The 11,372-nt window shown below is 25.5% G+C and overlaps 1 protein-coding gene across 1 annotated transcript in view; it reads right to left on the bottom strand.

Annotated features, from left to right (window-relative positions):
- Window positions 1-4,697: 4,697 nt before the first annotated feature.
- LOC112594979 (guanine nucleotide exchange factor DBS-like) overlaps window positions 4,698-11,372 on the bottom strand; it is a 10,749-nt gene continuing 4,074 nt past the window's right edge. The window contains exons 7-19 of the mRNA XM_025340032.1: window positions 10,128-10,241; window positions 9,760-9,873; window positions 8,679-8,873; window positions 7,843-8,181; window positions 7,373-7,507; window positions 7,127-7,309; window positions 6,873-7,064; window positions 6,682-6,807; window positions 6,403-6,600; window positions 6,114-6,328; window positions 5,877-6,033; window positions 5,695-5,821; window positions 4,698-5,612 (exon numbers count right to left, since the gene is read on the bottom strand). Coding sequence (XP_025195817.1) covers window positions 5,503-5,612; window positions 5,695-5,821; window positions 5,877-6,033; window positions 6,114-6,328; window positions 6,403-6,600; window positions 6,682-6,807; window positions 6,873-7,064; window positions 7,127-7,309; window positions 7,373-7,507; window positions 7,843-8,181; window positions 8,679-8,873; window positions 9,760-9,873; window positions 10,128-10,241 — 2,205 coding nt within the window. The 3' untranslated portion in view covers window positions 4,698-5,502. The remainder of the gene's footprint in view (window positions 5,613-5,694; window positions 5,822-5,876; window positions 6,034-6,113; window positions 6,329-6,402; window positions 6,601-6,681; window positions 6,808-6,872; window positions 7,065-7,126; window positions 7,310-7,372; window positions 7,508-7,842; window positions 8,182-8,678; window positions 8,874-9,759; window positions 9,874-10,127; window positions 10,242-11,372) is intronic.

The raw sequence follows: 11,372 nt of genomic DNA, 5'->3' as shown, positions 1-11,372 counted from the left end.
ATGGGCCGCCTAACTTACCGAGAGTAATTATATTTTTGAATCCCCCCCCCCTTAAAAAAATCCTAGTTGCGCCACTGATGTATGATAGCCAATTCGTGTTAACAAATCGAGAGATCATCTACAGTTTTCAAAATAATAACTAAAAGTCAATATTCGATGTGACACGTCCCAAACTAAGATAGCCACCAATAAGGAATTCGGTGACTTGTCACTAGTCACTACCAACTGAATACTGAACGCACAACGATGACACTTAACTCGATCTTCTCACTTTGACTATTACTGGTTGTACCACAGTAATAATTATTTGAAAATTCATCATAAATTTCTTAATTGGCTCAATAGATTTTGACTACACAATAACCAGAGTGGCTTATAACTCAAAAATATTTTAAAGTCAAATTATGTTCATTGACACGCAGGAAAAGATTAAATTATAACAACCAGGTATGTTTGATAACATATGTGTGGGGAGCTTTGAAAAAAATAAGCGTATAGTATGGTTCTGTTAGAAGTGTTGCGAGTAGATTTGAAAATTTTCATTTGTGGGTCTTAAGATCTCCTCCTACCACTATATAGTATATATCCATCCGTTACAACGACCGTATAATTATTATATAACATAAAATGATCGCAAAATTTCATATAGATACAATATAATGCAATATTTATATATAAATACATACAGCGGTTGATAATACTACCAAAAGAGTGAAGTAGGCACTAGTGTATTACCTATAAATACATTATATATAATATTATATTTATACAGAATTTACAACGCAACTTATAGCTTATCGTCGGGTCTTAGTAAAACGATTGTGATACAATCGACACGTATCGTATTATATTATTACACTAGTAATACACGATCTGCACACGCAATGCGACCATGACACATGTGTGTAAACAACGGTTCAAAATCGCGTGGATAAGTCCGATCCTTACAACAACAATATTGAATGCGATTGCGTGTAAGTACACTACTTACAATTTAATTAGCATGTCCTAGCATCTTGCAGCCCACGCCCCGCGGTACCCATGTAATACGTATAAATACCTCTTGGAGCGTCGTCGCGAAACCGGATATGTGTCGCGTGTATGACGCGGCATTTCATATGGGACGAGCGGTAGATGACCGTCCATGAATACATGAAAATTGTAGACCTATACCACAGAGGATTTAATACATTATCGATATTAAAATATAATATACAAAAGTGATAAATATTAAATACTGTTTTTAATATTTAATTTAATCATAATTATTAAACCTATATATATATATATATATATTTATAATTTTAAAACCTGACTATAAATTTCATTGCGAATTTTTTTTTAACGAATAATCGTATCAATCTGATTTTCCTAATTTGAACTGACTGGATTACACTACAATGCGTATTAAATTGTAAGCTGTAGATATGTGTACACATCCGACCACAATTAACTCTATTTTAAGATTAATTAATTAGAATTTTTTTACAAACAAAAAACGCAAAACATTGCCATAATTCGCGGGATAAATAAATTAACAAGCTAAACATATTTTTTTCTCATTTTTTTTTTTACAAGCGTATAGGTATATAATTTGAAAACCCTCAACTTCAATTTTATTTCACTAAGCGATTCTTGAAATTGTAGAAGTATCATGGCCGCTCAGAGTCGTTTTTTTGCAAACAATGGTAAATCATTAAATTTAAATTTAACACGCCCGCAATTGATCTTGGTAATAGAGACCATAGATTATAAATACTATTGTGTTTATAATCAATGATAGAGATCCACTCAACATATAAACTGTACAGAATACAGTAGAGCGGTACCCTTGACCACCTTTTTAATGCATTATTATAATATAACTTGTAATAATAATGTCTATTTTTTAATATGAAATCACTAATAGGCGTGATATTGTTAAATTTTAATTGCAACAACATTCAAAACTAAATTTATTTGCTATAATTGCTTGCTAACTTTTATTAACTATTAATCAGAGTATAATATTGAACGTACACAACAGCTCGCTATGTTCACAATATTATACATTTATATCTAATCTACAACTTTTTATTCACAGGATCTTTTGTCCAAAAATCAAATTATTTCAATAATTTACTCCAAACGGGAAAATTTTTAAGTACATCGTGTACATCACATTTCCACAAGATTTTTAAATTTATAAATATCATATTTGACGCCTGGGAAAAGCAATTCAATCCCTTTTAATAACAATCATATATTTTAGTACCTAACTATTACTTAAGATTCTTAAGTTAAGAATATAGTACGATTAAAATTGCAAAATGTGTAAAATGACTATTACTGTTCTCGTATGTTGCCCATCGCAAAGCACTAAACATAAATTCTGTTTATAGTGCTTATCGTATATACACGATTATAAAATCGCCGTAACGGTACACAAACATTGTCATAAATTTATCTCATAAAATAGGTAGATAGTAGATACCTTCTACGGGTATGACTATTAATGAGTATTGTTTAGCAAGTAGGAGGTAATTATTATCTGCGCTATTAAATATTACACTTTTCTCTAATTAATAATTAAGCCTGATTTTTCGAATGCCATCTTACTGTAAATTTAACAGAAATAGGTACTATATATAATATTTGTTCAGTAAAATTACACAAAATACGAATTTACTTAATATAGTATGTACGTCTTATAAATAAACGTTAAGACTTACATTACTAGCTTACCCGATTTGTAATAATAAGTAATGGTTAACCTTTTAAAAAATCTCAGAATCCTGACATAAGTAAATATCTAATAGTATACTTTTTACAAATGACTTGGAAATAAAAATAAAAATACTTTGTTACTTTAACATTTTTGATTTTGAATTTAAGGAGATAAGCACACTCGCAAAAAAAAATTAAGAATAGTATTTTTAAATTCTTTATTTTTAAATCATATTTTATACTCTGTTCTAAAAAAAAAAATATCTAGTTTTGTGAATGTCAACCGATTGTGATGCTGTAGGTTTAAGGCACTATAAGCTCACTTACATGGAATCCGAAGGCATTGGTGACCAATGATCCTATTCAAACTTTTACAGTTTTGTTAGTTTTGGTTACTGGTTAGTAAACAGTGAATTGTCAAATAGAAACAGGTTGATAGATTGAAATACTGAATATTTTTTTCCAGAAGAGAATAGGTTTATTTTTGAAATATTTAATATCTGCATGGCTGCATCTCTGCAATATTGTAGGTATATAACGATTTCCTCTTCTTATTTTTTGATAGTTGAAAACTTTTATCGATAATTATAACTTAAATAAGTTAAGCATTAATGAATATATTTTTAAATATTTCTTAATATAATGTAAATATCTTAGTAATTGTTTCAGTTTAAAACTTGAATATCAGGAAGGGCAGGAAAATCTTTAATGATTTATAACTTAACCACTGTAAAGTATTTTTTATAAATAATTTTATTACAAAAATACATAGATGTATAGCCATAGCCAGTGAAACAGTTTATTTAAACATATGTTTTGTAAAAACAATATAATAGTGAAATTCGTTCAGCTAATACTTTTTATATTTTAGTATTTACCATACAATTGATTTATAAAAGCAATTTAAGTAATAAATAAATTGGTATTTGATACAATAGGTCACAATGAAGTTAATATTCTGTAGTCACAGATCCATATATTGTTTTAACATAAAATTTTTTTTCTATTTAAAATATTTTAAATCAACTGAATAACCCATATAAAATATGTTTAAAATTAATTTAATAATAGGGATGCTTAAAGCCGGTAAAATCTATAAATACTAAAAACATACAATTGCCAATTTTTGGTAAACATTTCTTTAATAAAATAATTACATTTTAAAATTAAATTACTAATAATAATAATAATAATGATAATAATTTAAGGTAAGAAATGTGTAGGAAAAATAATTTATAAACATAATAATTAATAAGGTGAGTTACAATTAAATACTTAATTACAAATGGAGAACCACATCGGGAAACAGTCAAAAAAATTAACTAAGAAGACTAGTGATTAACCAGTAACATATTCTTAAAGCCACAATTGAACAATTATTAATTAATTGCATTTTATTTTCATTTAAGTTCTCGCCAAATTATTATTAAAAAAAAAGTATTCTAGGAACCGCGAAATAAACTTAAGATAGAAGTTTATTCTTGTGTTTCAAACTGATCATTTAAAATAAACAAACAATAATAAATCTGATCAGCACAGACAGAAACTTTTTTGTATATTAATGACTAGAATTTAAAATAAAAAATAAATTTAAGATCAAATTGAAATGGCAAAAATAAGTCACTTTTGAACACTGGATTAATATGGTTTAAGTTTCATAAGTCAATAAAAATTAGAAAAATTAAAATAACCTTTTAAATAAATTTAAATGTAGTCAATATGATTTTAGTTTATTTTTAATTATTTTAAACATAAATGGATTTCTAAAATGTAAAAAAAAAAAAAACAAAACAAAGGACACCACCTTGCAATTACATTTTGAAGATAACAATTAACATATTTTATAATGTGATTCAAATTTTTGATTATCATATATCACATTATACATTAGCGTATACCACCCATTATGCCATTATGAAAACATTATGTGTTTGGAAAAAGAAAAAATGAAAAATAATAATTATTATAAATTGTTTTAAGTAGCCAATCATTAAATAAAAAAAATCACATTTTTTAATATTTACCTATCACATTATCAATTTAAAAAAAAAAAAAACATTTCTAAACATTGATATACTTAACAAAACTATGTTTAAAATACTTTACAACAAAACACGCGAGGAATTAGAGGAACTAAAACAGGAAAATAATGCCCAAGAGCTAGAGGTATCAAAATTTATAAGAGGTTAATGAATAGTACAAACGTATCAAAAATGTTAATTTCTATTATTATCAATCACAAGCCCATTGGGTTTTAAACTAATTTTTATATTCATAACAGTTAGAACAATGTAATTTCTGAAGTTGTGTTAATTGAAATTGACTTGGAATAATGTAACAGAACAACTGAATCAAGTACTGGTTAAAATTGTGAGTAGAGCCTGAGCTTGATTATGGCATGATAAAGAGTGTTAGCATATAACATTATGATCTAAGAATGGTTATTAGTTATTACACTGTTGAATTTCTCACTTTGAACACTACACTCTAGGTCAAGATACAATCAAGTTCGGATACATCTAATACATACTCTGATCTTAAAAATCTGTATACCAAAAGCTTTTTAATGTTCCCTGAACTAATTCTAAGAAAGCTCACAATAATTTTATGTCACAAAAAATGACATGCTCACTAGTACATTATAATTTTAAACGTGTAAAAATAGGACTTAATTATTAATAACTAATGGTAGTCTTATTTAGACTAAATAAATAATAATAAACAAAATAAATACTTAATATCACAATTATGTAGAACATATAAAATACTTATTGATTAGATAAAAACATGGATGACTTATTCTGTAGACGCAGACCCATGACTGCAAACAGATTGAGAACTATGAGAAGATTTACGACCATTAATCTCTAAGTGTGCAGCTGGGACCCAGCCTTCAGTTTTAGAACCTGTGAAAAATAAAATTTTATAATACAATCTTATACTAGTTGAAATTTAAAAGATTATGTCCATTTATCACTCAAAACTTACCATGAACTTTGACATACCACCAACTACTCGAACCAGCTTTTAGAAGATCTACTTTATCACCTCTTTTTAATGTAGCATCTGTTGGTCGAAGTGCATTATAATCAGCTAATGATATATAACTATCAGTCTGGAAAAAAGTTAAGAGAATTATATTATAAAACTAATTCCTTCAATTAACTTACTATTTTTTGTTTAATTGTCCCATCAAGGGATTCGTCATCAGTCAAACTATAGTCAGATGAATCATCATCAGTTGTTTCATGATGACTTAGTGGACGTCTACTACGGTTAGATCCTGTTTCACTTTGGTTATCCAAGGAATGTGTTTGACGTAAGTTTCTGTACACATTTATGACATTAAAATAATTTGCAGACACATAATATTCAATAGACAATAATAGTAAAAACACAAAACTTACACATGTTTTCCAAAAGCACTAATATACTGCTTGATTTTTTCTCCTTTCAGTTCAGCTAATTGTTCAAGTAATACACGTTTAATTTCAGAAACCCATTGTTGTTTTTGCTGCAAATTTGATGCTTGAATTGTATAAATTTCCTGGCGCCCTTCTAACCATACTTCAAATTTGCATAAATCTCCTTTGACAGTTTCTGTTAATCCTATGTGCGACATCTGCAAGAATAGGATATTTATACTTACTTAATTCACTATTAATAATTTAGGGAAATAAAAAAAAATTGACTCACCCTTAAATATTTCTTGTAATGATATGTTGGTTTATTATCTTTAGATACTTTTTTACATAAAAGTAATCCCTGTTGATAGAGAAAAATTTGACGTCTCATAGGCTTAAGTCTTAATTCTTTCAATAAATCTTTCTTGTTTTCAACCCACAAAGAGAATGATCCTTGTAAAAGTAAACCACCCAAATCATTCCAATCACCCTACATTTAACAAAAAACTATTTTAGTTTTTTATGTTTTATTTTAATAATTAAGACTCCACTAAGAAAAATTATAACTTACATAAAACCCAGTTATGCCAATTTGATGCATGTTGTCATTAACATTATTGAGAACAAGTAACATACAATCCAAAGCTTTTTGTAACTTGATAATACAATTTTGATTTTTTTCATTGTGCAATAGTTCCTACAAATTAATAAAATTGCAGTTGAAGAATTTTTACAATGATTCCATTATTTCATCATAACTACTTTTAATAAAAGTTGATATTTAGTAATCCTTTGCATAGGCAAAAGTAAATATGCACCAAGAGGCAAACGGTGTCCAAGCTTTTCTTGACATGCTTTAAAAAAAGGATTATCTTCTCCAACTGTTTCTCTTAATTCTTCAGACCTTGTTAGATTAACACAGTAGTAAGTATAAAGCTGAAGAAGTTTCTCCCTCTGAAAGCAATAAAGAATATAATTAAATATAAATGTAATATGATTAACTGAACAACTATTACATTATCTGTAAAGCAGACAGCGACAGATTCAATACTTGATGAACTTTCAAGAGCCGGTAAAAAAAATTGATTATGAAAGCTATGAATACTTTCAAGATTTCCAAAGAGAACTTCACTTTTACCATTTAAACTTGCAGGTATTAAGTTTTTCATATCTGGAAATTCCATTTGGTCTTTATATCCCTTAAAAAAAAAAAAAATTTATACACTAAAATATGAAGAATTATTATTTATTTTTAAACATACTCTAAGTATAGAGCCTAACTCAGCAGTATATTGTCGTTCTGTATATAAAAGTTCAGTGAGAACATGTTTTGTTTTGGTATCATTATTTTCTTCATTTTGAACAGCTCTATCACATTCATCTATACCATTTGAAATCTAAAAAATGAGTTTATCAATAATAATAAATATAATAAAAAGCATTAATCCCAGTTCCAAGTTATGTCATATATACTTTTCAGGCTATTATCTGCCAAAATAAAAGTTAAGCGAGATAACTAAAACAAATGGTCTATCAACTTCAACATTAGAAAATATTAAATTATATTAAATATATTAAGAAATAGGGATACTAAGCTTATATAAAACTATGTTAAAGAAAAATATAACTCTTTTCAACATAGATAACAAAGAGCAATAATATAAATAGTTAATACGATATAATATGATATACAAATTTGCCATACAATACATAAATATAACTTATAACTTACCTTAGTCATATTAGCTAAATTAATAGGAATGGCTGGTTCAGGATTAACAGATAGAATAGGCCGTGGTTTATTAATGTAACGCTTAAGACTTGCCAAACGTTTGTCACACATGGTGGTAACATCATCAAGTCTTTGAAGGACTTGTGTGACTATAGGTTTAGTTTCAGGTGTTATGGTATCTTCAAATAAAGAATAAAATTCCCTAGGACTTTCTACTTTCAAGTGATGAGCACTACTCATAAACTCTTCTAATTCCGCAAGTGATTGTTCGGCACTAACACATTTTTCAGCTGGTTCTGAGCCCAAAATCATAACACCTTTGGCACACCATTCACTAGCCTATGTAAGAAAAAATTAACTTAGAACTTTCAATATCAATATTAAGAATATTCTATTATAAATTACAGTGCATTAAAATATATTATTATTATTAAAGATTTTATAGATTTAGATATATTTATTATTATTTAACTAAAATTTAGATTTAGAGGTATGTGAAGTATATTATATTCTTTTACAAAAAATCTTTTTAAATTTAATAAAACATTACTAATAAGCTACTTTATGAATTTAAGGCGATACTATAAAAATCATAATATAACAATAATTAGGATTAAAATTGTGATTTGATACATAAAAAGCTACTATAAAAAATTATATTCAAAATAATAAAAAATAAGATATCCATTTTTAATAAATATTTTTTAAAAATGCTATAGATTGCTTTGTTTATTATATAAATATATTAATTTTTTTATAATAATTATGTTAAATTTGTATGTAAATCTAATTTAAATATGAAATAATATATAATAATTATTAAATTTAATACATACTTTTTGAATTCTGGCCTGTAATTCACAGCTTTTATTTAAAGTTTGCAGCCGTTTTTCTAAACGATCATTTAATGTTTGAAGAAGACGTTGAACTTCGTCACATTTTGGTTGAACACTTTCCAATACAATAAACCGTTTTGAAGCTAATAATTGTTTGCCACAATTTAATAAATCTTCACTCAGCTTTATTTTTTCCTAAAATTTATATTTTTAATTAGCGAATAAGGATTAAAATTAATTAAAATATTAACCCAGTTTCAAAAAGAATATTTACAAATAAAAATTATAACTGTATAATAATAAATAAATATTTAATTGAATGTTTACTGTAGAATATTTCTTACAGTCATTAATTTTCAGACTTAAGCATAGTAAGATTATATTTTCTATGTTAACATCATAAAATGTAACATAGATTAATACATATATTTTAAATCCTGAGCAAAGTTATGGTTTTAAACTATAAGTTATTTTTCTATTAAGTATTTTTAGATATATTTTGTTATACCTGGGTGTTAACAGAAAAGCAATAACCTCTACTATTATTTTGTTGGTCTGACACTGTCATCAAATTAATTTCTTCCATTTTCAACAGCTCATTGAATGTACTTAATAACTTATCAAACATAAAATTTTGTATCTTTTCTTACTTTTCCAAAAACCATACTCTTTTTAAATTCCTCCTTATTCATAGACTATGGCCATAAAAAGTTTACACTGTATTCTTTGTAACATTAAAATACTACCTAGTCAATGGATTTAATTTTAGTATTATTATACTTTATACATACTATACAATCATGTTATCTACTTATATAACTCCACTTGACTTTAATAAAATTATTAATGTTAGAAGTCAATTACATTATATGCAAAATATTCTTCCAAGAAATAGATTATAATGTAATACATAAATTAAAAGAGCCCTGTCACTGAATAGCTTACCATGCTCAATATCTTTAAGTCAAATTTATATAATTTTTCTTCATATTTGCTTATTGCATTTATTTAATACAGATTGTAGATTTATTTTTCAATAAAAAAAATTTGAAAATAAAAAGGAAATATAAAAAATACTTACATGACTAGATGTTTGAAATGTAGTCAACTCTTCAAGTAATACTTCAACTCGTTCAACAGAATCACCAACATCAGTCATTTCAGATAGAATTTTCAAATTTTCATTTAATGAACTCTACGTATAAGAAATGAAAATATTAAATATTTAATATATGATACAGTTATAAATAATTTTGCAGTAATAGTTCATAATTTAATTATATTTATATTTATTTTTTATTTTAATTTAACAAAAAACCTCTACTAAATAGTGGACATCAAAGTAAATGGAATGTTGCTATATTTGTGCAGAAATAAAAACAAACAAGTCTGTTATTAAAAAATTGTTCATTAATAAATATTTCACTAATTTAAATTATTGTTACATACTTGAACAATATTAAAATTTTCTTCAAAAGCCCTCAATGAATAACACTGCTTTAGTCTTCCAGAAAACTGTTCCCAAAAATCATCAAATACTTTTTCTGTTTCTTCCATTTGTACCAATAATCTATAAAAAAAAAATATTAAATTACATAGCTAACAATTATAATTCATAAGAAATATACATAAATAAGTTAAAACACAAAAGGACTATCTCTTAAGAAAATGTCAATGCATTATTAGTTTTTTCTTACTGACAAATATATATATATAACACAACATAACAAATTTGTGTGAAACAAAACCATCGTTGATAGTTTTAATATTATAGTTTTTTGACTTACAATTAAACTTAAAACTAAGAAAAATATTTATGTGTATATGTTGGCTTTTTATTTTATTTTATTTTGTATGCAAGTTACGAGTTAGTAAAATATTAAAACTTAAGAATGCTGATATAATATCCTAGAAAAATTGAAATATTGCATAAGCCAATATAAGACTACAGATAAAATTCTTAAATTTAATTTTGATAATAGACCAATTCACTCTTATATTATATATAATATTTACAGTGAATAATACAAAATTGGTTCTGCTGAACATAAATTTGCTATATTGCACACGAGCCAAAGAAAGAAAATAAATAGTGAAGCTTAATTAAATAAAGCTATTCTATAAATTCAATAAGTAGATTGTGTTATATATTTATTTTTGTGGTAAGCAAATTATATAAAAGCAATTTTGTTACCTAATAAATGGAAACGTCATTTGTCTAATAAAATAAAAAAAAAAATTTTCAAGTCATTACTTAAAATACAAATTTAAAATTAAAAAAGTACCAAACATAAAATATAAAAACATTAACAAAGAAATTCTGAATACATGTCTTTAATTCTTTGATACAGTATTCTATTTTAGATGGTAAATAAACACCTTTAGCAATTAACAGACAACAATAATTTCAAATATTATTGATACTTCAAAAAATAAATATGAAGTGTATTGTTCCAGATTAATTTTTTTTACCTATTAAAAGCTATAAAATAAGAATATAATTAAAACAAAACTGCCATAATCAAATAAAATAATTAATAACTTATTGTATTTAAAATATATGCAGTATGAATAATTGTTGAATTTATACAACAACATTTTTAAAATAAATATTATAATAAGTATTTTAATTTAGGTAAATGAACAATGTTAATATATGTATAGAAAACCAATAATAATAATAATAATAATAAT

Source organism: Melanaphis sacchari, unplaced genomic scaffold, assembly GCF_002803265.2.
Source record: "Melanaphis sacchari strain LSU unplaced genomic scaffold, SCAv2.0 Contig24_pilon_pilon, whole genome shotgun sequence".
NCBI classification, from domain to species: Eukaryota; Metazoa; Arthropoda; class Insecta; order Hemiptera; family Aphididae; genus Melanaphis; species Melanaphis sacchari.
The sequence above is the reverse complement of the archived record's forward strand: the minus strand, read 5'-3'. Positions and strand labels throughout refer to the sequence as shown.